At 48.9% G+C, this 26863-nt stretch overlaps 1 protein-coding gene and 1 non-coding gene across 3 annotated transcripts in view; one reads left to right on the top strand and one right to left on the bottom strand.

The window, feature by feature from the left end:
- Positions 1-26863, top strand: part of PUDP (pseudouridine 5'-phosphatase) — a 472480-nt gene that overhangs the window by 15747 nt on the left and 429870 nt on the right. For both annotated transcript variants that reach the window (XR_005786018.1, XM_040460159.1), the window contains exon 2: positions 21960-22178. Coding sequence is in view for 1 of the 2 variants with exons in the window: in XM_040460159.1 (XP_040316093.1) it covers positions 21960-22178 (219 nt within the window). In the remaining variant the exon portion in view is untranslated. The remainder of the gene's footprint in view (positions 1-21959; positions 22179-26863) is intronic.
- Positions 2885-2990, bottom strand: LOC121020225 (U6 spliceosomal RNA). The gene has a single exon (XR_005786027.1). It is a non-coding gene; the product is annotated as a U6 spliceosomal RNA (small nuclear RNA).

The raw sequence follows: 26863 nt of genomic DNA on the forward strand, positions 1-26863 counted from the left end.
ACGCGGGGCTCAAACTCACAGACCGCGAGATCGTGACCTGGCTGAAGTCGGACGCTTAACCGACTGCGCCACCCAGGCGCCCCATTTCTACCCCTTATTAAAAGCGTCATATCCAAATCTCCAACTGCTATTGTTGAATTATCTATTTCTCCCAACAGTTTTATCAGTTTCTCCTTTATGTAATTGGGGCTCTGTTGTGGAGTTCATACGTGTTTATGATTGTCGCATCTTTAGAATACGGAATGACGTCTTTATAAAATGCTTCTGTTAGATTTCTTTGCTTTGTAACCGCTACAGGCATTTGTCTTGAATCTCTGTTGTGTGATGTAGCCAATCTGCTTCTCTTTTGGTTGCTGTGCACCTTGCCTATCTTTTCACACCTCCTTGAAATCCTGTGTTTCTCTCGACGTAAACTGTGTCTTGTAGCCACGTTATAGTTGGAGCATGGTCTTCTTGTTTTAAAATCTATTCTGGCAAGGTTTAGCTTTTAATTGGGGGTTTTAATCAGTTACATAAAATGCCAGTCCTGATTAAACAGGATTTTTGTATGGCATCTCGTTTTGTGTATGTCTTATTTTGTTCCTTTATTTCTTCATGGAGAAGTTATACTGCCTTCTTTCATATTAACTAGATACTTTCTAGTGTACTATTTTCTTAAAAATATAATTCATTGTCAAATTGACTAACATACAATGTGTAGAGTGTGCTGTTGATTTTGGGGGTAGATTCCCATGGTCCATTGCTTACATACAACACCCAGTGCTCATCCCAACAAGTGCCCTCCTCATTGCTCGTCACCCACCTCCCCTCCCTCCCATCCCTCATCGACCCTCAGTTTGTTCTCTGTATTTAAGAGTCTCTTATGCTTTGCCTCCTTCCCTCTCCGTTTGTAACTATTTTTTTCCCTTTCTCTTCCCCCATGCTCTTCTGTTAAGTTTCTCAAGATCCACATATGAGTGAAAACATAAGGTATCCATCATTTTCTGACTCACTTATTTCACTCAGCATAATACCCTCCAGTTCTATCCATGTTGCTACAAATGGCCAGATTTCATTCTTTCTCATTGCTAAGTGGTATTCCATTGTATATATAAACCACATCATGTTTATCCATTCGTCTGTTGATGGACATTTAGGCTCTTTCCATAATTTGGCTGTTGAAAGTGCTGCTATGAACATTGGGGTACAAGTGCCCCTATGCATCAGTACTCCTGTATCCCTTGGGTAAATTCCTAGCAGTGCTATTGCTGGGTCATAGGGTAGATCTATTTTTAATTTTTTGAGGAACCTCCACACTGTTTTCCAGAGCGGCCGCACCAATTTGCATTCCCACCAACAGTGCAAGAGGGTTCCCGTTTCTCCACATCCTCGCCAGCATCTGTAGTCTCCTGATTTGTTCATTGTAGCCACTCTGACTGGCATGAGGTGATATCTGAGTGTGGTTTTGATTTGTATTTCCCTGATGAGGAGTGACATTGAGCATCTTTTCATGTGCCTGTTGGCCATCTGGATATCTTCTTTGGAGAGTGTCTATTCATGTCTTCTGCCCATTTCTTCACTGGATTATTTGTTTTTTGGCTGTTGAGTTTGATAAGTTCTTTGTAGATTTTGGATACTAACCCTTTATCTGATATGTCGTTGGTAGAGATCTTCTTCCATTCTGTCGGTTGTCTTAGTTTTGCTGATTCCTTCGCTGTGCAGAAAGTCTTTAGTTTGAGAGGTCCCAGTAGTTCATTTTTGCTTTTGTTTCCCTTGCCTCTGGAGACATGTTGAGTAAGAAGTTGCTGCGGCCAAGATCAAAGAGGTTTTTGCCTGTTTTCTCCTCGGGGATTTTAATGGTTTCCTGTCACGTTTAGGTCTTTCGTCAATTTTGAGTTTATTTTTGTGTATGGTGTAAGAAAGTGGTACAGGTTCATTCTTGTGCATGTTGCTGTGCAGTTCTCCCAGCACCATTTGTTAAAGAGACTGTCTTTTTTCCATTGGATATTCTTTCCTGCTTTGTCAAAGATTAGTTGGCCATACATTTGTGGGTTCAATTCTGGGGTCTCTATTCTATTCCATTGGTCTATGTGTCTGTTTTGTGCCAATATCATACTGTGTTAATGATTACAGCTTTGTAGTAGAAGCTAAAGTCTGGGATTGCGATGCCTCTGTTTTGGTTTTCTTCTTCAATATTACTTTGGCTATTTGGGGTCTTTTGTGTTTCCATAGAAATTTTAGGATTGCTTGTTCTAGCTTTGAGAAGAATGCCAGTGCAGTTTTGATTGGGATTGCACTGGATGTGTAGATTGCTTTGGGTAATATTGACATTTATATTGACATTTTAACAATATTTCTTCTTCCAATCCATGGCATGGAATGTTTTTCCATTTGTTTGTGTCTTCTTTAATTTCCTTCATAAACTTTCTCCTTCATAAGTTTTCAGCATACAGGTTTTTCCATTTTGGTTAGGTTTATTCCTAGGTATTTGATGGTTCTTGGTGCAATTGTAAACGGGATCAATTTCTTGATTTCTCTTTCTGTTGCTTCATTATTGGTATAGGGAAATGCAACCAATTTCTGTACATTGATTTTGTGCCCTGAGGCTTTGCTGAATTCATGGATCAGTTCTAGCAGTCTTTTGGTGGAGTCTTTTGAGTTTTCCGTATAGAGTATCATGTCCTCTGCGAGAACTGAAAGTTTGACTTTTTCTTGGCCAATTTTGATGCCTTTGATTTCCTTTTGTTGTGTGACTGCTGATGCTAGAACTTCCAACACCATCTTAAACAACAGCGGTGAGAATGGACATCCCTGTTCTGTTCCTGACCCTAGGGGGAGAGCTCTCAGGTTTTTCCCCATTGAGGATGATACTAGCCGTGGGCTTTCCCTATATGGCTCTTATGAGAAAAGTATGGAATGCTTTCCGAATTTGCCTGTCATCCGTGCTCAGGGGCCTTGCTAGTCTTCTCTGTATGGTCCAGTTTTAGTGTATGTGCTGCCGAAGCAAGCACTCTACCGTTTTAATTCTCCCCTTGTTTCTTTTATTATGTATTATATACGTTCTTAGTTATTCTCTTAGTGGTTGCTCTGAATATTACAGTTAACATCTTTTTTTTTTTTTAATTTTTTTAATGTTTATTTACTTTTGAGAGAGAGTTAGAGTGTGAGACAGGAAGAGGCAGAGAGAGTGGGAGACCCAGAATCTGAAGCAGGCTCCAGGCACTGACCTGTCAGCACAGAGCCCGACACGGGGCTCGAACCCACGGACCGTGAGATCATGACGTGAGCTGAAGTCAGACGCTCAACCACTGAGCCACCCAGGCACCCCAACTACAGTTAACATCTTAATGTGTCACCACCTAGTTTGCACTAATGCCAGCTTAGCTTAAAACTTATGCCAAAACTTTGCTCCTACATGGCTCCATCCTCTCCCCCCTCCTTCGTGCTGTTGCTGTCATGAGAATTTCATCGTTCAACATTATGTGCACATAAATAGAGATTTATAATCATTGCTTAGTGTAACTGTCTTTTAAATCGGATTTTAAAAAAAGATTTACAGACAAAAACACATTTATCTTGTCTTTTATGTACCCCCATGGGTAAAATCTCACTCCCCTCCCCCACATTTGTGAACCGTTGCTTGAAGGAATATAAAAAAGGGTTGGAGCATCCCTATTGAGCATAATTTCAGCATAATCTAAAACTGCCAAAGAAATTTTTGAGTTGGCCATTGCATAACGAGCCAAAAAACAAACATTCTGATAGAAAAAGTATCGCCTGTTTAAGTATTTCCAAACCTTACTTGATAATAGTTTGCAAAACAAAAAACAAGTTATCTGTCATTTTGGGTTGTAGGCGACCTTCAAGTTAGATCTTTTCTTGGGGTGTAGCTGACAATAGTGTTGATGGAGAAGGGACATAGATACCTAATCGTGCTAGCAAGGGTATCAGTTTGACGTGGGGAGAAGTCTTTGGAGACCGTGGTTGAGTTTCCCCGGGCTGCACGGTCAGCGGCCATTACACAGTCTGAGAAAACTTCTGTTACGTTAGACGTCCTGCGTGTGCGAGTGGGCGAGCAGAGTCCAGACGTGCTGCGTGTGCAGTGTTTCTAATTCACCCCAAGCATGGAGGCGCGGCTGTGTCCCCGAGTCCTGCATCCTGTCACTCAGTGGTGCTTGGGGCTCTCATTCACAATCCGGGGCCGACCCCTCTGCCGTCCTGTAACACAGCAGTGCCCGCTTCAGGGAACACCGGGCTCTCGTCGCCACATGCATATTCTGAGATTCCTTTTCTGCCTCAAGGACTCCACTTGGGACACATGAGACGAACACACGTACGACAGGGAGCGGCCATCACTATCTGGGACTGGGGAAAAACTGGTGTGAAAAGCCTGTTTTCTCTGTGCAATCTGCTGAAAGTATGCTTTTGAAAAGAGAACCCGGGCACTTGAATGGGTCAGTGGTTTGGTAAGTGTCCGACTCTTGATTTCAGCTCAGGTCACGATCTCACAGTTCGTGAGTCCGAGCCCCACGTCAGGCTCGGTGGTCATGGCATGCAGCCTGCTTGGGATTCTCTGTCTCCCTCTCTCTCTCTGCCCCTCCCCTGCGCGCGAACTCCCGATATCTCTGCCCGTCTGTCTCTCTGTCTCAAAATAAATAAATGAACGTTGAAACAAAAGGAAAAAGGAGAGAGAAAATAGGTGCACATAGAGCTTATTTCGATGTTACGCCACATCCTTCTGGACCCTTTCTTCTTCATTATGTGTATCAGCTTCTTGTAGGTACGAATGAATGTAAAAACATTTTAATTTGCGGGACTGATGACTGGCCGTCCTTTAGATGCCTCCACTTAAAGATGGTGTAGCTCTGTTGAATTTACACACGCAATGCGGGCTCTTTGCCCCCCTCACTGCCATCACACGGCTGTGGGGTGAACCTTTACGCAGCACAGCAGAGACAACAGCCTCCTAGTGGGTAGTGGGACACGTCCCATCGTCATGATGGCAGCCTGGACCCTCCCCTACACCCGCCTCCACCGGCCCCCCTACCTGTGGGTGCTTTGTGTGGGAGGAGCCTCACCGTGTCACGGATGGAGCAGGTCGTCCCCCCTGGGAGCCACGGGCCCTCGCTCTGCTTTTCAGTTATCCCTGCCAGCCCACCTTGCCCATAATTCCAAGCATCCTGGAGCCCGCTCTTGTCCAGGATGATGTGTGTGTGCCGCGACGACCCCCCAGGCTCTGTGATACAGGGTCTCCGGTGCCCAGGGACGCCTGGTGCTCAGGAGGGGAGCTCGGGAAGCTGGGGGCCAGCGAAGGCCCCTTCAAGGATGCTCTGGTCCTGTTGCTTCATTCGTGTTTTCATCAGTGACTGTTGTGTATTTTCACACGCATCATCTTGAGCACATATTAGGACAAGCGCCTGTGGCTTCATTTCCCCAGTTGACCTTTCGAAAAGCACCCTGTGTCGAGCACGTGCTCTCTTCTGGACAATTCCTAGCTGCCGCATTTCATCCTCAAACAACCCGGGGTCACAGGGAGCATTCTCCCTTCGGCACCCGTGAGGAAGCTGAGCCTTCAGCAGGCTTTTTACTTTGACAAGGCGACACCTGTAGGACGCGGCAGCCCCAGCATGCAGATGCACGTCTCTGTGGCCCCCCAGCGGTGACGGTCCCCGTATGCCTTCCGCCTCCTCCACGGGCACGGCTTCTGGCTGCTTCCACGCTGCCTACCCCCAGGACGCCCGTGCTCCGAAAGACTGCTTTGCACACTGCACAAGCTGCGGCTGATGACATCTCCCCTCCCTGTCCCCATCCTGCTGTTCCCCCTGCCTGTGCGTCACGGCAGAATGGGCTTGTGTCATTGGGCAGCCTGGCCCTTGTGTCCAGATGCCCAGGCGGTGCGTGCACGGCCTGCGTGGGCCTCAGACTCCCTGTGGGAAAGGCAGAGCTTAACGTCCCTGGAGGACTCCGTGTGCTCATGGCCCCCTCCGTGCCTAAATGAGGGGAGCTCTGCTCCAGGTCTTAAGAGAAATCTTTGGCAGCACTCACTTCTTGGGGAGCCCTTGGCTGACCGTCCCGACTCTGGAAATACCTTCACTTAATTCCCTCAGCTGGATAACTCCCGTTGCAGGGAACAACACACCAAAGCGTCACTGCTCCGGGCTTCTAGATCAGTCTTTCCAACAAGAGAGAGCAAAACGGCAAATGCGAAAGTCCGAGCCTGGGTTTGCACAGGGAGGACGTCTGGGCTTAAGGAAGGGGATGAAACTGTGCAGCCCACGTGAGTATCTGGGTGCTGGAAGCCATCGGCTGTTGCGGGGACAAACAGGTGTCCCGAGGAGCACCCAGGAGCCCCAGTGAGGGGAGACACTGGGTGACCCGTTCTCTGCCTCCTGTATGGTCGGGGTGCTGTGCCCTGGCATCCGTGTGCCCATCTGAGAGCTGGGTATGCCGTGCCCCTAGTCCATACCACGGACGGCTGTCAGAGATTCCAGTGCCACTCACCCCATGGGAAATGCCACCAATTATCGACCCTGTCTTACTAATTATTGTAGTAGCCACACATTCTCTGTTGTGTCATGACCGTGAATGCTGATGACACTTCAGCCCCGAGGTTCTAACACTTGTGCAGGCATCACAACTCTTGCACAGGGCTCGTTAAAACCCAAATAGCGTGGGCCCCGGGCTCTCTGGCTCTGTGGGTCTGGGTGGATCCAAGAATTTGCATTTCCTGTGAGGGCCCAGATGATGCTGATGCCGGTGTGGGTGGGTCTCCTGGAGAGCCACTGCTCGAGTCCCAGTGCCCGGAACTGACACGGGACAAGGGAATGTGCGGAGGCCGTGTGTTAAAACGGGAGCTCACGGGATTGCATACAGGGCTGCGTGTCAATGCTGGATGGTGCATATGCGGGCTCGCTGCCCTGGAATTAAGTCCTGGACACTGAGTCTCGTTTCCTTATTTTTATTTGTTTTATTCAGATTCACGTACACATTTCCTTTTCTTGATCGTAAGCTGGCCCAGTCGCATTTACGTATCAGTAATGTACCATCAGGCATCAGATACGCGTCGACACCTTGTAGAGTGAGTCCAAGGCTGTGTTTGGGAGATTTGTAACTTGAAAAGCACTTCATTGTGGCTGCCACCTTCCACAGTTCCTTCCCTGAATTTCCCCCTATTTTAGGAAATATTTGTCTGTAATCCTGCGGTTTCTCAGGGCTCGGATCGTGCCGCCCTGTCTGCCTTCTGCCTCTCTGTCTCTGGCCTTCACCGCCTTGCTGTGTTTCTCGGGACCCACTGCGTATGTCTGTTGCCTCTGATTCCAGACCCCACCGTCACCAACACCCAGCCTTCCCCATGACCTTTGGCACCTGTCCAAGGGCAGGAGAAAGAGCAGGACGAAATGCCAGAGGCTCGGGGAGCACAGTGACAAGGGGAGGCCTGGGTGCGGGGAGTAAATTCTCCTATTGGTCTGTGTTTTACCCTTCTTCAGAAAGGGGGGCATCACGTCTCCTGTGGGTTCTGTGGGAAACACTCTGTGTGATCATCACGCCGCTGGAAGGTTGCTTGGCTGCACCCGCGGGCCACCTGGGGACCCCTGTCCTTGACCTGGCGGGTGCCTAGGGACACCTGGGACTTGCCTAGGGCAAGCTCGTTGCCCTCCTGAAATCCTGGCAAAGGGCGTTTCTTCCCAGGCCAAAGGTACGAGGCAAGACTGCTAGGCAAGACTGCTAAAAGTCTTTCCTCCTTGGCCACACACGTCATGGTTTCTAAAAGACAGCTATGTGTTTGGTTGGCTGAGAACCATCTCTATGTCACCTGTTGCGTCCGCGTTCTTATCCTGTCGGCCGTGGGCCGACCCCAGGGACCTCTCTGTTCCCCAGCAGGAGGAACGCTGTGCTCCACGAACCCTTTGTGGCCTTGTTGTGCCAGCCCTGGCTGTCTGTCTGTTCTCCTCAAGGGAAACCTGGATTCCTGTGGCTCGTCCTGCCCCGGCCGCACTTTCAGGGCAGTTCCGAAGCACAGGGCAAGCGCCGTGTAGTGTTGGCTGATCTTCCAAATGTGTGAAATACTCTTCTCGGCAGTGCTGCAGATTCTCCACTCCTGGAGCCTGCCTGCGTTTTCAGGACTTGACCATGCGATTTGGATGCACGTGGAAAACTTTCTCTGCAACAGCACAGAGATGGCATTTCACGGAGGAAAGTCAAGTTCCAAGACACTTTTGTCACATTGGCCTTCACGGGTAGTTTAAAGTGTTCCGTTAGGGGCGCCTGGGTGGCTCAGTCGGTAGGCGTCCGACTTCAGCTCGGGTCATGACCTCGAGGTCTGTGGGTTCGAGCGCCGCGTCGGGCTCTGGGCTGACAGCTCAGGGCCCGGAGCCTGCTTTGGATTCTGTGTCTCCCTCTCTCTCTCTGCCCCTCCCCGGTTCATGCTCTGTCTCTCGCTCTCGAAAATAAATAAACATAGAAAAATAATAAAGGTACAGTTAGATCAGCTTTTTTTGTTCTTTAAGTTTATTTATTTTGACAGAGGGAAAGAGAGCATGACTGGGGGAGGGGCAGAGAGTTGAGAAGGAGAGAGAGAGTTCCCAGTAGGGTGCATGGCCAGCGCAGAGCCTCACGCAGGGCTGGATGTCCCGAACCGTGAGATCGTGACCTGATGCTAATTGACGACTTGGGACGCTTAACTGACTGAGCCACCCAGGGGCCCCGGTTGGACCAGTTTCAGTGTGTCATTACCTGTCTGACTTCCTTCATCGGGTGTAATTGACCTAAAACCCATTCATGTGGTTGCAGGCACCCAGGGGTTGTATTTTCCTTTCCACTCCTACTCCTTAGGTGGAGACTTAACTCTTTCAGAAACCGCCCCACTGTTCAGCAAAGCTGTTTCTATACTGGGCTGTGTCTTAGCTTGCTAAGGGTGCTATAACAAATTACCACAAATGACTTAATGGCTGCTGGCTTGAGACAACACACAATTGTTGTCATTGCCTTCTGCAGGCCAGACGTGCAACATTAGTCTTGGCAGGGTGTTCGCAGGCTCTGGTCATTCAGGGCTCTCTGGAGGAGAATCTACAGGCCTCCCGCATGCCTTGCCCTGTGACCCTCCCTCGCTCCCAGCTTCTGGTTCTGTGCTCACCCCTCCTTCCCTGACTCTGACCCGCCTGCCTCCCCTTATAAACACCCTCTGGTGACCTGGCGCCCGCTGCATAACCCAGGACCAGCTCCCCATGTCAGGGCACATAACGTGGTCCCACTGCACGCTGGGTCACACTTCCTTTTGCCTGTGAGATGAGCTACTCACAGATTCTGGGCACAACGTTGTAGACATTTTTGGGGGGATGGCTATTCTGTCTACTGCAGGTTTTTTGGCTCATCATTGAGTTGTAAAGTTTGGTTCCTTGTGCCAGAAAAGTTGTAAGTTCGGTTCCTAGATACAAGTCGTGTGTGTGCATGTGTCTGTGTTGTAAATATCCTTGCCTTTTGTTTTCTTGCTGGTGGTGTCTTTTAATTTTGGCGAAAGCCCCTTTATCCACGTATCCCCTATGCAGGTTGCATTTTGTGTTCTCTGTGTGAAAACCTCATATAACCTATGATTCCAAACATGTCCTTCTAGGCTTTCTTGTACAAGTTATATAGTCTTGGTTTTATATTTAGGTCTATGATCCTAGTACCCGTGTTCATTTTTCCACCATTATACAGGTATACTTCCATACGTAGATGAGCGGTCCAGCAACATTTTCTGAACCAGCTCATGTTTTAAATGAGTTTTATTTATTTATTTATTTATTTATTTATTTATTTATTTATATTTAAAAAAAAGAATTTTTTTTAATGTTTATTTATTTTTGAGAGAAAGACAGAATATGAGCAGGGGAGAGGCAGAGACAGAGGGAGACACAGAATCCAAAGCAGGCTCCAGGCTCTGAGCTGTCAGCACAGACCCTGACGTGGGGCTCGAACTCAAGAACCGTGAGATCATGACCTGAGCCAAACTCGGACGCTTAACCGAATGAGCCACCCAGGCGCCCCACTGTCCTTGTATAATTTTTATATATTTTTTTTATTTATTTTTGAGAGACAGACAGAGTGTGAGCGGGGGAGGGGCAGAGACCTACCGACACAGAATCCGAACCAGGTTCCAGGCTCTGAGCTGTCAGCACGGAGCCCGATGCGGCGCTCGAACTCACGGAGTGTGAGATCATGATCTGAGCTGAAGGTGGACGCTCAACCGACTGAGCCACCCAGGCGCCCCTTAAATGAGTTTTAGAAATTGAGTATGGATTACCAGGGGACAAAAAAAATCCTTCGAGCAATCCCCATACACACTAAGTGGAATAATCGATAATGCCAGTGATTCATGCCAAATGCTAATCAAAGGTTTTTACTTCACAGGGGATCACACAAATGATCATTACTGGTCTTTATTTTAAGCAATCACAGTTATTATTACTCCTTTACGGTTCAAAACTGATAGCTTACAGCCACGGGAAGCGATACATCAAATACTCTTAAGTACTTTTCTCTAAGCCTGCTAGAGCAAGCAAGCTTCCAAAATGAAGCAAAAATTACCACGACTCATAATTTCATGCTTGTTAATTATTCATTTCCCTCTTTTACATCCCTAAACACAAGGAAGCGCTACCTTTTACGCGCAGGCTCGTTTGTAAAGGTTAACTAGCTGCCACAGAGACTATGCAAGCCTCTCCCATCTGTAGAAAGCATGGGCACGTTAGTGGACGCGGGAGAGAGTGTCTAAGTGCCCTCGGCCCGTAGGAACCTGCAGTCTTGGCGGGAGAACAGATCACCGTACTTCCGTTCCTGCCAGGCTCTCGATTTCCTTCTGCTGCCCATACTGCTAGGAGGCCCGGTGCTAACCTCTGCTTGCTGCTCTCAGACGACCTTTCTTGGCTGCCAGGTCATCGCCGTTAGCTGAGGGCAGTATTTCAGTAGGTCTTGAGAAATACTCGGATTTATATACTGGCATTTTCTCATTCTTTTTGCAAAGTTTCCCCTACCTTTGCGGGTGTTTGACGGCTCCTTTGTTTGTTCAACAGGCATTAATGAGCCGTTTGGTTGTCATCACAGATTTATTTCACTTATAGCAGGGATTGTTTTGGCCTCAATTATCACGTTTTTCTGAGGTCCTATCACATAGTAGGTGCCCAATAAATATTTGCTTAATCAAATCGATTGCATTTCAAGCATATGCCCTTTCTGTATTCCGAAGATCGAGGTCTGCTTCTTAAGATTGTTCATGTATGACTCTGTTGAGTGTTGCATGTCGTATGTATTTTTGTAATAAAAGATGTTTCCAATTTATAAATATTTGGTCCAGAAGGACCTCTGTACTCAGTCATTTGAAACTTTGGCTTACTTTTAATTTGGAGGGAAAAAAAACAATTTTACGTTGCTTTGGGTTCTCGTGTATATCATTACAGTTTTGTTTTTTCTTTTTTTCTCCACAGTATGCCAAGCATAAATGAAAATAATAGCTGGGGGGCCACGAGGAGCAGTGAGCAAGTAATATTTTTGGGTCACACATAATTAAGCAAAACAAGCCAACACTACAACAAAATATGAAACAAGGTAGTTTTGTAGCTTTTTGGTTTGTAGCCTGCTGTTTTTTAATGGAAGATTTCTGTAAAGATTTGTGGGAATCCTGAAAGAACATTGTTTCTGTCTGTGCTTTGTGCTGCACTAGATTTTTTTTTTTTAAGCTTATTTATTAATTTTGAAAGAGAGAGAATCAGGAGGGACGGAGAGAGAAAATCAGAAGCAAGCTCAGTGACATCTGTGCAGAGCCCGATGTGCTGGAACTCACGAACCGTGAGATCCTGACCTGAGCGAAACCAAGAGTCGGATGCTTAACTGACGGAGCCACCCAGGTGCCCCCCCTCCACTGCAGCGGATTTTTACAAAGTTTCTTTTCTTTTTTTTTTTCTCCCTTTGGACTTTTAGGCGCCTTTCCTACCCCTGGCTTTTGTTTGGACCCAGCGTCCTGTGCTGGAGCGTTTCCCACAAAGGTCCATCCCCACAGTGCACAGCAGGATAAGAGCGCATGTGTGAACGGGGTTACTGGGCAGAGGCTCAGGCGTGAATCCGTGTGTGTGCAAGCCCACGTCAGTGCCGCACGTCTTTACGCCACCTTGTGCCCTGACTGTCGCAGTCCCTCGTGAATGCTTCCTCACCCTCGTACAGGGTCCTTGTTGCTGTGCAGACCGCGGGGTATTTCCCTCCGAAGGGCCGCGACTAACGCAGGGCTGAGAGGAGTTCCTGTGTGAAGAGGTGCTCTAGGGAGCGAGGTGAACAGCGCTAGGCAGTGCGTGCGGCCCCGCCTGCCCGGGCACGTGGTAGAGGTTTGCTTGTGGATTGCTGGGTATCCAGGACGACATGTGAGGGCAGGCTGTCGGCAGCCACATCGGGCCCGTGGTCCCCGATTTTTGACTGGCTTGGTGACTGTTTCCTTTAATGGGACTTGAATGGCTGGGGCCAGCCGGCACGGCTCCCACCCCTTCGCAGCTCACCAGGTGGCTTTCCACGTGGGCATCTCGTGGCCTTAAGGTGGAGACACCTGCCCCCTCGCGGTTGCCCGTTCTTCCTTTTCCGTCATGGGTGACGGTCCAGGAGCAGACAACAGCAGCCTGGGGGATCCTGAGCAAGAATGAAATAGCAGGCAGCTAACTGCCACCTTACACATAGGACAGCAGGGTGCCGACACTGCCCAGGAAGAATGTGACAGCAGAGCCCCGGCCCTCCGCGTCCCTGGCAGCTTTCCTGGGAGCCAGAGCACGCCCTCTGTGGAAGTCACAGGTCCCCACCGCTCCGTCCTCACTGACCGCCAGCTTTCAGCACAGGACCAACCCCAAAGGCCAGATGTGTCCCCAGACCCGTCACGTAGCCTGCCCTGCTTCTGCACAGACCCCTTGGTCTGCCTCCTCCCCCCTGCAGCTTCCCTGTGCCCAGCTCTGAGTGAGCCACCCCTGCTCCTTCTCATCCAAGGGTCTTCATTGGCTTCCACACTTCCCTTTGTCATTCAGGACTTTGAAACTGCAGGAGTGCCTCTTCCTTCCCTAGCCAAGTCCCTGAGCGTGGTGTTTTCACACTTTCTTGGTCGCCCTCCAGGTGACAGTGCCTTCCTACTACGCCTAGGGCCACCGCTGCTCTCGGCAGGTGCTGGCCCGTGCAAGGACATGGCTCGCGTGGGCCATGGCTCTCCACGGCGGCTGGTCTGGCCAGTGGATTGACTGAGACCGAGCTGGGCCAGCAGGAGCATGCCCGGAGCCCATTGGAGCCCCATGATAGCAGGGTGGGCAGGACGTGGGCCGGGTGCCCTGTGCCAGCAGCATAAAGAATTGCCCTTAGCACCTGCTGCCTGCACTGGCCTCACGGCACAGCTTTTGCCTTTAGGGTTCTAGGAATGATTAAGCAAGCTCGGCTGCGTTAAGAGTCAAGAAAAGCCCAAGGCAAGCGAGATACCACATCCAGCGCTCTCAGATAACTCAGCTCCTGTCCCCTGTGAATCACTGTGTTTCCAGGCCATGACGTTGAGAGCTCAGGGTTTCAGATAGCTGTGCCACTGACCCAGTAGTCCACTTGTGGTAAAGGACTCCTCTTACGCAGCGATGACCTTCATGGGGCTGCCGGCGCTTTCGCTCGGGGGGAGCCAGGTCCACCCTAGGGCATGCGTGTGCCCGATGCGAGCATCAGAGTAGCTGTTCCCCAAACAGGGCCACCAGCAACAACTGTGGCTTCATGTTTGCTGGTCCCAGTGCTAGACATTGTTTTCTTGGTTGCCAGTTAAGAGAAAAATGAGCCACTTAACTCCTTCTTTCAGTAGAGTATCTTCCACTGAGCTGCCCATATTTTTATTCTTCAAAAGAAACAGTAGCTTGTTAGATGTCCTTTCAAAGGAGGTGCGCCCTTGCCCTGTGAAACCGTGCTCTGCACGGTCCCCTGGCCGTCTCCTCTCCCCTCTGCTGGTGCCCAATTAACTCCGATTAACCGACAACTCTAATTAATTGGACTCATTTGCTGCTGTTGACTTCGGAAAGAATGGGGCATATTCATTTGCTTCTTATTTAAAAACTCTTGCTTTCACTAAAAACATATTAGCATAGACATCATCTGTTGTCAGAGGAATACGAAAAGAAAGGAAGGTTTAAGTAGTAATAGTATACTGTAGAGAGGAAACGTAAACGTTAGGATTAAGGTCATAGCTGATTTTTTCCCCTTAATTTCTACTAATAAGTCTATATATGTCATTATTGAAGTTAAGCTTTTCTTAAAGGTATTCCATTAAAAAAAATTTTTTTTAATGTTTATTTTTGAGAGAGAAAGAGAGACAAAGTGTGAGCACGGGAGGGGCAGAGAGAGCAAAGCAGGCTCCAGCCTCTGAGCCCTCCACGGGGCTCGAACTCCAGAATCGTGAGATCATGACCTGAGCTAAAGTCGGATGCTTGACCGACTGAGCCAACCAGTCGCCTCGAAGGTGAGCCGTTTTTAAAATCAGCGGCTTTGTAAAGCACAGGGCTTCAGTAAAAACAGTACGTCAGCTCTGGGGGTTTCCACTCTAGCACAGTCGCAACTTCCCCAGGGGTGCCTTCTAAAACTCACCCTGCAGGGCCCACCCCCAATTTCTGACTCTCCATAATATCTGGTCATCAACTACAGATCACCTCCATCACCTCCAACATGCTATCAAAACAGCTTAGAAAAAGGACACGTCCACTTACATCAAATAGCATCGTACGCTCAGCATTTCTCATTAAAGCTGGGCCACCATTAAAATGCGTACCGTCCTCTGCATTCAGAAACACTGCTGCACTTCTCAGTCCTCCCGTCTTCTGCGTTGGGACAGTTTCGTCTTCAGTGAGGCTGGGCTCTCCCATCTGAAAAGGTATTCATATCTTCAGGACACCCACCTATCTGTCATATCACACAAATCGCTGGCTGTTGATCACCCCCTGCCCCCTTTTTGTGATTGGAAATCATCAAAGTATGACTATTCTGGAGACACATGAAGTCTGGAAAAAGCATTATGTGGCTTTGTTGTAGTGTTCAGGGTACGCAAGGTATGACTGCCTGGCAAGCAGTAATCGATGTGGGTCAGAATCCCTTTTCCGAAACTCGTGGAGACGGTCGTATCTCGGTTTTTAAGTTACCGGTGTTAAAAAGCATTACAATCACGTTCCGTGAGATACACGCTCTCAGTACGGCAGTGTCTGGGGCAGGACCCGTGAGCAAACCCACAGGTGTTTCTATAGAGAAGTGTGTGAATATTCGCACTGTGATAAATAATAAACAGTCCCCCCATTCCTCGTGCCAGTCCAGGTCAGGTTTTGCTGCTAAATGCAGACTTTTCATTGCAGAAGCGTATGGATGAAGCGATCGTAAGTGAGGGCTCATGTTTGTGTACCCAGCCGGGCAGGTACTTAACAAGTATATGAAGCTGGCTCCATATGCCTGCAGGAAGGTGTCACCCTCTTGTGAGTGCACTGCAGATACTTAGTGGTTTGGTGTTTTGTTATTATGTAAAATATTTTGCAGGAGGCAGTGTGGCTTCTCAGATTAAAGAGGTCTTGCCGTGCAGAGAAAGCAGCTCTTGTGGTCTCGGAACTCAGACACGTAGGTGCCAGGCAGGTGTCCCCCACCCCCACCCCCACCCCAGACGATGATGCTGGAGTTTGCCCAGCCAGCCACTGCACTCACAGCTCAGCATGGACTATTGTACTTGAGTGACGCAACCATCCCCCTTAGCATCCCCATTCTACAGGTCGGTAACCCAAGGCCCAGCCGAGGGCTGAGCACCTGTTTGAAGATTTCAGTGACTTGTGAAGTGCAGGGCGGGGTCTGAAACCCAGGGACCTCCCACAGCGGGAGTCATGTCACACCCAGCCCCGCAGGCCAGCCCTGGCAGTGTGCCACCGCTCCCTGGGGAAGACACTACAAGTCTGGAAGGCTAAGAAACCCATCCCAGGACTGGCAGCTAACATGTGGCCGGGCTGGGACTTTACTGCTCAACTTTGAGATTGCTGATGTCCGCAATTTCTCCCAATACTTCATTCCAGCTCTGGGCTGGAAACGACAACGGGGATGGGCGGAGAAATCAGGGCTCAGCATGCTCGTCCGTGGCACATGGGTTAAGGTGTTTTGCTATGAAGCAGTGCAAGTTCTTCTAAAACTGGAATTAGGTGCTTGTTTGCAGGCTGGGGTGCAGCTCCCTGCGTCGGAGACGTGGAGAGACACCCTTACCGCTTACCTCTTTATGGGGTAAAATGCAAAGCGTCACCGTCCTCTGGGAGCCAGGGATCGAGTCGGCAAACATGTAAATACATTCTCAGGGATGGAAAGATGACAGTGACCATGTTACCAGCGCAGAACCTTGGTGTCAGAGACCCCCGTGCAGGCCAGCAGGGTCTCCATGCCAGCCTTGCTGCACGTGAGGTGTAGACACGCCTTCAGCCGCAGCTCTGTGAATTCAGGCTTGAATGTGTCCCCGGGAGGGCGGCCCGCTGTCCGCGATGACACCCGCCTTCTGGCCACCGCGCCCCGGTTTGCCGGGTTCCGGTCTCCGGTCTGAAGCCCACCTGTTACCGCTCAGCTGATGGCCTCACCTGCAGCCAGTGCCCGGCGGTGGTGCCCGGGCTCTGGGCTCTGTCTTGCGCAGACAGGGCGGTTTGTGCTTTGCAAAGCACGCTTTTCCGACACTCCTCAGTTGGGCAGCAACTTCTGCGGCTGTAACGCGTTACGGTGCTGTTCTCCCGAAAAATAACAGACGCGCGAGTTGAACGCGTTGGCCCGGGCTCGCTTGTGCACAGCAGAGCTCACGCACCTGACACTTTCCCTGCTGCTAAAATTTTTATGCTCCTTTTAGGGATTTCTTTCCCCTTTCAGAACACTGTCCCTTTGCTGGGTAGCATGGTGTCATGAGCCGGCGAAGGCATGCTCGGATGTGAGGACTCTAATGACTTGTTTAGAGCCTCGCTTATTCACCCGGACTTTGGGATGATTTTGTCCAAACTGTGAACAAGAGTGGTTTGCACAGCCCCCTACAGATAGGTAATCCCGCAGCTCGGCGTCTTGTGAGTTAAAAGCTCTGACACGCGGCTTTAAGTGCACACTGCTGAAAGCGTTTTCGGAGGCCACCGTGTCGTTTCTGGCTTGGGGATTATTATTTCCTCCGCGCTTTCCTCTTGATCGTCATCTACTTGCTTTACCCAGGCGCCCGGAGCAGGACCCGCATCTTTCTGCCCGGCTTCTGCCCCTTCTTCCCTCCTGCGCAGCCTCGCGTTTGAACACGAATGTGTGCGTGTAAGTGTGCGTGAACACGCGTGCGAACGTACATACGTCTAGATGTGTGTACGGCTGGGCGCGTGTGTGAACACACGCGCGAACGTACATACGTCTCGATGTGGGTACGGCTGTGCGCGCGTACGTGTGCGTGAACATGCGCGTGAACGTACGTACATCTCGATGTGTGTACGGCTGGGCGCGCGTATGTGTGTATGAAGATGCACGCGAACGTACGTACATCTCGTGTGTACTGCGGGCCGTGCGTACGTGTGCGTAAACGCGCGCGAACGTCCGTCTGTCTAGACGTGTGTACGGCTGTGCGCACGTACGTATACGTGAAGACGTGCGTGAACGTACATACGTTTCGACGTGTGTACGGCTGGGCGTGCGTACGTGTGTGTGAACACGCGTGCGAACGTACATAAGTCTAGATGTGTGTACGGCTGTGCATGTATGTGAGCACGTGTGCGAACGTATGTACGTCTAGACGTGTGCACGGCTGGGTGCTTGTACGTGAACACGCGCACGAACGTACGTACGTCTAGACGTGTGTACAGCTGGACGCACGTACGTGAACACGCGCGCGAAGGTACGTACGTCAAGTCGTGTGTACGTCAAGTCGTGTGTACGTGTGTATTGAGTCCTGCGTTCCAGCACGGCCACGCACAGACCTCTCCCTCTCCCCATTTTCGTCACCGCCGCGGGTGCTAGGTTTGCAGATGCTGGCTCCCAAGCAGACGACAACGTGCTGTGTAGGCCTCCCTGCAAACTCTGCTTTCCTCTGGGCACCTGGGCTCAGCGTCTCCAAAACGCACGCAGCTGCCTGTGGCGTCCCTGCTTCTCCGGTGCTGGCCTTTGCCAGACGTTCACGAGATCGCAGGGGCCACCGTGCACCGGAAATGCTGTGTTCCGGCAGGCCGCGGAGGCGTTACCTGACCTTTCCACCCGCGTCCACACTGGACACAGGGATGACGCTCCAGCATTAAGGAGCCCTCCCTGAGACGCAGATAGTGTTGGGTTTTTTTTTTAAGTGTTTGTGTGTTTTTGAGAGAGAGACAGAGCTGGAGTGGGGGAAGGGCAGCGAGAGAGGGAGACACAGAATCCAAAGCAGGTTCCAGAACCGAGCTGTCTGCACAGAGCCTGATGCAGGGCTGGAACTCATGAACCACGAGATCATGACCTGGGCCGAAGCCTGACGCTCAACCGACTGAGCCCCCCGGGTGCCCCTAGTATCACTACTATTAACACTATGCAATTATTCAACGTGTAAGGACATAAACGTAGATAAGTATAAATGGAGCAAGTACCATTTATCATGCTGTGTCTAATTTACAATATGGTACGTGTTAGCGGTAACACTACAATTATTACCAGTCATACAATTCAACGCTTGTTAACCTCAAGAGGCCCCGGGATGCTAACTCAGTTGTCTGAGGCTTCCCTGGTAAAAACTCCGCACCCAGGATCCAATTCCCTTTCACCATGACATGATACAGCGTCATGAAATAATGGGAAATATGTGTACTGCTCTCTGCTCCCAGGTACAGGCACTGGGTTTCTAAAGCCCCCGAAACGTCCTAACTAATAAGATCACTAGGCGTATCTTTGTTCTTTAAATTTTTTTAAATGTTTATTTATTTTGGAGAGACAGAGCACGAGCAGGGGAGGGGCAGAAAGAGGAGACAGAATCGGAAGCAGGCTCCAGGCTCCGAGCTGTCCGCATAGAGCCCAACGTGGGGCTTGAACTGCATGAACCGTGAGATCATGACCTGAGCCGAAGTCGGACGCCCAACCGACTGAGCCACCCAGGTGCCCCTGGAGCATCTTTGTTTCTAGTGTTTGGTCTCTGAGCCTGCTTCCTCACATACCTCCTACATTCCTTGTTGTTCCCTGGGTGACAGGAGCATCTTCTGCTCTATGGAGACAATGCTGGAGGCTGGTCAGCAGCAAGTCCAAGCCACGCTGGCAACCTCGGAGCTTTGATTGCATCCCCATTGTGTAGTCAGGGGACCAGGGCTGGCAGAGGAGTTGATACGTCATGCGTCCCTCATGAAGGCTTCACCGCAATCCCGAGTACGCATGTCCTGAGAGGTTCTCGACTGTGGAGCCCGTCAAGGGGCCAGGAGAATGGCACACTGGAGGGGGGGCAGCTCCACGCCCTTCCCTGCACACCTGGCCCTACACGTCTGTTCCTTGTGGATGTTCCTATGTGTCCTTTGTCATATCCTTTTACAATACGCCAGGGAGCAGTAAGTAAACTGTTTTCCTGAGCTCTGGGAGCAAATCAGTGGAACCCAAGAGGGGGTCATGGGACCAGGTGACCACAGAGACTTGGGAGTGGCATTGAGGTCGGGGTTGGGGACAGGCCTGTGGGACTGAGCCCCTTCTCTTTTAAATACAACCAGTACAGAGGGGCGCCTGGGTGGCGCAGTCGGTTAAGCGTCCGACTTCCTCTCATGTCATGATCTCGCGAGATCTCGCGTGATCTCGCGTGAGTTCGAGCCCCGCGTCGGGCTCTGGGCTGATGGCTCGGAGCCTGGAGCCTGTTTCCGATTCTGTGTCTCCCTCTCTCTCTGTCTCTGCCCTTCCCCCGTTCACGCTCTGTCTCTCTCTGTACCAAAAAAAAAAAAAAAAAGTTGAAAAAAAAATTTTTTAAATACAACCAGTACACTATGTGCCGTTAGTTTCGGGGAATACACGATGTCCTGTTAGCCTGTTAGTTTCGGTTGAATGCACAACGTGTGTCCTGTTAGTTTCAGGTGTACATCATAGTGATTCTATATTTTTATCTATTACAAAATGATCCCCACGATAGGTGCGGTTTCCATCTATCACCATGCAGTCATTACACGATGTTTGACTGTATTCCCCATGTGGGACCACTTGTCTATCTCATAACTGAACTTTCTACCTCTGAACCCTCTTCATCTGTTTCGCTCCACCCACCTCCCCTCTGGTGACCACCAGTTCTCTGTATTTAAATTTTTGTAAATATTTATTTATTTGGAGAGAGAGAGAGACAGAGAGCAGGGCACAGTCAGGCAGAGACAGAGAGAGAGAATCCCAAGCAGGCTCTGCGCTGTGGGCATAGTGCCTGACACAGGGCTCGATCCCACGAACTGTGAGATCATGACCTGAGCTGAAATCAGCAGGCAGACCCTTAACTGACTGGCCCATCCAGGCGCCCCTCTGTTCTCTGTATTTAAGAGTCTGTTTCCTTTGTTTTCTCTTCTCTTTCCGAAATTCCACATATAAAGGAAATTCTATAATATCTGTCTTTGTCTGACTTTGCATAACACCATGTAGTCTGTCCATGTTTTCGCAAATGGCAAGATTTCTTCTTTTTTTTGGTTAGTTTTTTAGTGTTTATTTTTGAGAGAGAGAGAGAGAGACAAGAGTGTGAGCAGGGGAGGGGCAGAGAGAGAGAGAGGGAAACAGAATCTGAAACAGGCTCCAGGCTCTGAGCTGTCAGCACAGAGCCCGACACGGGGCTTGAACCCACGAACAGTGAGATCATGATCTGAGCTGAAGTCGGCCGCTTCACCGACTGAGCCACCCAGGCACCCCTCTTCTTGGTTTTCTTCTCCTTCTTCTTCTCTTTCTCCCCCTCCTTCTCCTCCTCCTCCTCCTCTTCCTTCTTTTTGATGGCCAGGAAGCATTTTGTTATGTATGCCACATCTCTACCCATTCAGGTACAGATGGGCACTTGGGTTCCTTCTGTATCTTGGCTGTTGTAAATAATGGTGCAGTGAACATAGGGGTACAGATGTTGTTTTGAACTAGCGTTTTTGTTTTTTCAGATTAATACTCACAAGTAGGATTGCTGGACTGTGTAGACATCCTGTTCTTTTTTAAGAACCTCCATACTGTTTTCCACAGCGGCTGCACCAGTTTGCATTCCCACCAACGGTGCACGAGGGTTCTGTTTTCTCCACATCTTCACCAACACTTGTTAACATTTTTGGTGACAGCCAGTCTGACTGGTGTGAGCTGCTGTGTCCTTGCACTTTGGGACTGCCCATTACCTGTGGGACCTGCCTCTGTATACGCTGTCCGAATTGAGTTGAACTGTGGGATCCCGGCTCGTGTCACGGACTTGTGTGCTGTGGGAAAGACCCCCTCCACACCCACGCACACAGCAGGCGTCAGAAGCGCTGAGACGCGCAGCGTGAGAACGGAGGGGAAACATGGGCCTGTGCAGGCTATTCCGTTCTCATGCGGGAGCTTCTCAGTGGCCCCCATGGCCAGGCTCCCCTGCAGTGAGGACACACCCAGGGACAGTGGGCGTGTCCCCCCTCCTGCAGAGGGCCGTTCACACAACCCTCACGTTCTGCCCTCTAGAGGCAGCTTCAGTCCCAGGGACGGTGTCACGTGATAGCACACAGACGTCACCACCCCATGTGCACATTTCGGCCCAAATACACACACGTTTATGTCGGAGACCATTTAACCACAACGAGGGCTTACTTCCGTTCCCGTGTTGTCACTTTCCAGATCACGGCTGCAAAGACGCTCCAGCAAACAGACAGCAGGCAGCCAGGCCGTTGCTCCCGCGGCATGACCTGTGCGGTGTTCAGCACTTCCGTATCACTCCACATTGCTGGCCTACGCTGCACCCCACATGCTTGTCTGATAGAGTCCGTGTTCACGCAGCACGCACCCTAAGCATTGCCGTGTCTTTGTTCCTGCAGATACCGAACGGCTGTATTCGGTGGTGTTCCAAGAAATATGTGATCGCTACGGAAAGAAATACAGTTGGGACGTCAAGTCCCTTGTTATGGGGAAGAAGGCATCAGAGGCGGCACAGATCATAATAGACGTCCTGCAGCTCCCGATGACCAAAGAGGAGCTGCTGGAGGAAAGCCAGACGAAGTTGAAAGAGGTGTTCTCCACGGCCGCCCTGATGCCAGGTACCGCCCCCTCCCAGCTACGGGGTTACATGTGTGCGCGTTCGCAGTGTCGTTGTAAGTCACAGATGGCGGCCAGTGCAGGCCTTGGGTAGTGACGACTTCTGTCCCCAGACCTTCTCAGAAACAGCTCTTCTTGTTTGAGGCTCACAGGTCGTCCGGACAGAGTTTGCTCAATCACGTGCTACGATTCCATCTTGTCTTTTTAGGGGCTTTTAAAAATAACATACATTCCCTTCTTGAGGTTCAAAAATGTTTGAACAGTATTTGTTTCTTTTTTTTTTTTTTTTTAATATTTATTTATTTTTGAGGGAGAGAGACAGCACGGAAGCAGGGGAAGCTCAGGGAGACACAGGATCCAAAGCAGGCTCCAGGCTCTGAGCTGTCAGCACAGAGCCCGATGCGGGGCTCGAACTCCCCGACCGCGAGATCATGACCTGAGCTGAAGTCAGACGCTCAACCCACTGAGCCACCGAGGCACCCCTGTACCTTTTTTTTTTAAATAATTTTTTTAATGCTTATTTATTTTTGAGAGAGAGAGAGAGAGACAGAGTGTGAGCGGGGGAGGGGTATAGAGAGGGAGACACAGAGTCCGAAGCAGGCTCCAGGCTCTGAGCTGTCAGCACAGAGCCCAACGCGGGGCTCAAACCCACAAACCGTGAGATCATGACCTGAGCCAAAGTCAGACACCTAACTGACTGAGACACCCAGGCTCCCGTATTTCAATATTATCTAAGATTATATTCAAGACAGGATTGCTTCAGAGTTTAGTAGGTAGCCTTGCCTTTTCCTGTTCAAAACCAGGTACAGGATTGTTTCAGTGAATATTTAAACTTTAGCAAATTAATGCTAAACCAGCTAAATCTCGCCCAAGAAGCTTAAGTTTTTTTTTTTTAATTTTTTTTTTCAACGTTTTTATTTATCTATGGGACAGACAGAGACAGAGCATGAACGGGGGAGGGGCAGAGAGAGAGGGAGACACAGAATCGGAAACAGGCTCCAGGCTCTGAGCCATCCGCCCAGAGCCCGACGCGGGGCTCGAACTCCCGGACCGTGAGATCGTGACCTGGCTGAAGTCGGACGCTCAGCCGACTGCGCCACCCAGGCGCCCCAAGTTTTTTTTTTTTTTAAGTTAAAGGCATAATTCATTTTCAACATGTCTGTTTCTATGCCCTTCACCCCTTTCTTTACTTGTTTTCCTTTGAAAGCAAAGATAACTTTTCTCCCTTGGGGCTTGTTAGCTAAGGATCGATCAAAACTGAATTGCCTGCTGTTTCTTGCTCAAAGTGAGAAGGTCAAGAATGTTCTAGATTACAGGGCTGAAAGATGCTTAAAAATGGAGTGCTCTTTTAAGAGTCTTCCAGAAAGAAAGGTGAACACTCCATGTTTGGAAGACCTGATATGAGGGCAGAAAAAAAAATTGTAGTTACTGCAGTAATTTTGGGTTTAAAATTGTATCGATGGAATGCGTGGCTTTTTTTTTTTTTAAATATTTATACATATATCCAAAAGTGCAAATTGACTATTCCCTGGAACTAGAGAATTTCCTGTAAGGCTGTGCTAATCCTAGTGATGTGTCACATAGTAACCACGTGGGCTTTGCTTGGATGACACATATATCTGACCCTCAGGCGTGGGTACAAGCTCTGTCATACGCACCGTCTGTAACTTTGCACAGTGAGTTACCCTGACGAGCCTTAATGATGGAACACATCCAGGCAGTTCATTCGTATTAATCCTGGTAAGAGACACCCAGGATAAAAGTTACATGTCATCCGTCTGTAAGTGTCCAGTCTGGGGGTGTTAAGTAGGTTCACACTGTTGGGCCACGGTCCCCAGCAGCCATGTCTAAAACTTCTTCATCTTGTAGAACAGAATCTGTGTCCCCATGAACCACGAAGTCCCCATTCGGCCCTCCGTCCACCCCTGGAACCATGATTCTATGTTCTGTCTGTCTCTGTGCCTTGTGTCTGTGTGTATTCTAGGTACCTCATATAGGAGGACACACACAGGGTTTGTCCTTTCCTGACTGGCTTTTCGAACTTGGCATGACGTCCTCACCGGTTTTTCACGTTGCAGCATGTGACAGGATTTCCGCTCCCCCCAGCGCCCCCAGCCTTTTTGTGTGTGTGTGTGTGTGTTTATCCACGCATCTGGTGACACTCATTTGAGTTGTTTTCTCTCCGTGGCTATTGCAAATAATGCTGCTGTACACATTGGGGTACACCTATCTCTCTGAGACCATGATTTCGGTTTTTGTGGTTCTGTAGCCAGAAGTGGGATTGGCAGATTATATGGCAGTTCCGCGGTCAGTCTCCTGAGGAACCGCCAGACTGTTTTCCTGAGTGGCTGTACCATGCTGTCCTCCCTCTGACTGTCCACAACTGTTGCATTTTCACCAACACGTGTTGTTTTCTGTGGGTCTTGCTTGCTGTTGTTTGTAGCCACCCGAAGAAATGAGAGGTATCGACTCACTGTCCTTTTGATTCGCATGTCTCTGAGGATGACGGATGCAGGGCATCAGCTCATAGGCTTTAGCTACTTTCGTGTCTTCCGTGGAGAAATGTTTGTTTAGTCCTGTGCTCGTTTTTAAAACAGGGTTCACGTTGGGTTGTTGTTACATTGTAGGAGTCCTCTATGTGTTCTGGATAAACCCCTTATCAGATACGTGCTTTGCAAATTCTTACGTTTCCTGTTTCCTGGGTGGCGCTTTTCCCCATCTTGATTGTGTCCTTTGATGTGCAGAATTAAAAAATCCCTTTTAATGTTTGTCTCTTTTTGAGAGAGAGAGAAAGAGAGAGACAGGGTGCGAGCAGAGGAGCGGCAGAGAGAGGGAGACACAGAATCCGAAGCAGGCTCCAGGCTCCGAGCTGTCAGCACAGAGCCCCACATGGGTCTCGAGCCCACAAACCATGAAACCATGACCTGAGCCGAAGTTAGATGCTTAACCGACTGAGCCACCCAGGTGCCCCTGATGTGCAGAATTTTTTAAGACTGATGCAGTTCCATTTTGCCATGTTTGCTCTCACTGCCTGTGCTTTTGGTGTCCTATCCAAGACATCATTACAAAATCCAACGTCATAAACGTTTACCATGTTTTCTTCTAAGAATTTTCTACTTAGGTCTTTAATTTTGAGTTGATCTTTGTATGTAAGATAAGGGTGTGACTTCATTCTTTTGCATGTGGATAGCCCGTATTCCCGATTTGGTGGAAATTTGTTGAAGAGACCGCCATTTCCCTAATGAATGCATCTTGTTGAAGATCATTCGGTCCTATGTGTGAGGGTTTATTTCTGTGCTTTCTGTTCTGTTCCATTGGTCTGTATGGCGCTACCACATTGCTTCGACTGTTATAACTTTATGTTTTCAAATCAAGAAGTGCAAAACCTCCAACTTTTATTTTTCCTTTTCAGTATTTTTTTTTAATTTTAATTTTTTGATTTTTAATTATGTATTTTTTTTTTAACGTTTATTTATTTTTGAGACAGAAAGAGGCAGAGCATGAACAGGGGAGGGGCAGAGAGAGAGGGAGACACAGAATCCGGAACAGGCTCCAGGCTCCGAGCTGTCAGCACAGAGCCCGACGCGGGGCTCGAACTCACGGACCGTGAGGTCATGATCTGAGCCAAAGTCGGACGCTTAACCAACCGAGCCACCCAGGCTCCCCTAATTTTAATTTTTTTTAAAACAATTTATTGTTGAGAGAGAGAGAGACAGAGCACGAGCAGGGTAGGGAGGGGCAGAGAGAGACGGAAACACAGAATCCAAAGCAGGTTCCAGGCTCCCAGCTGTCAGCACACAGCCTGATGCGGGGCTCGAACTCGTGAACCCAACATCATGACCTGAGCCAAAGTCCAACACAGCTGACTGAGTCACCCAGGCGTCCTTTCCTTTTCAGTATTTTTATGGCTATTCAGAGTCCTTGAGAGTCTAGGTAAATTTTAGGATGGATTTCTGTATTTATGCAAAAAATATTAGTAGGATTTTGGTATCGATTGCTTAGAATCTGCATATTGCTTTGGGTAGTGTGGACATTTTAACAATATCAGATTTTCTACTTCATGACATGGGATGTTTGTCATATTATTTGTGTCTTTACTTTTTTTCAGCAGTGATTTATAGTTTCAGTGTACAAGTCTTTCACTGTCTTAAAAAATGTATTCTTTTTTGATGTATTATAAAGGGAATTGTTTTGAATTTCTTTTCAGATTGTTCACAGTGACTGTATAGAAATGCAACTGATTTTTGCATGTTGACTTTCGTCTCCTGTCATGTTGTTGAATGTGTTTATTAGCTCTAACGGTTTTGTGTGTGTGTTTGGAATCTTTAGGTTTTTTTTTACAAAGAAGATCATGCCATCTGTGAACAAAGATAACTTGCTTTTTCCTTTACAATTTGGATGCCTCTTGTTTCTTTTTCTTGCCTAATTGCTCTGGCTAGGACTTCTAGTACTATGCATAGAAGTGACAAGAGAAAGCATCATTATCTTGTTCCTGATCTCAGAGGAAGAGCTTTCAACCTTTTTTTAATTAAGTATGATGTTAGCTGTGAGCTTTCTTATAAGGTCTTTGTTATGTTGAGGTAGTTTTAGTTTTATCGTACCTAGTTTTCTTTTTCCCAGTTTGAGTTGTTTATATGATGGAAAGGTATTGAGTTTTGTCAGATGCATTTTCCATACCGATTTATAT

Source organism: Herpailurus yagouaroundi, unplaced genomic scaffold (assembly GCF_014898765.1).
Source record: "Herpailurus yagouaroundi ecotype Mexico unplaced genomic scaffold, PumYag 248, whole genome shotgun sequence".
NCBI classification, from domain to species: domain Eukaryota; kingdom Metazoa; phylum Chordata; class Mammalia; order Carnivora; family Felidae; genus Herpailurus; species Herpailurus yagouaroundi.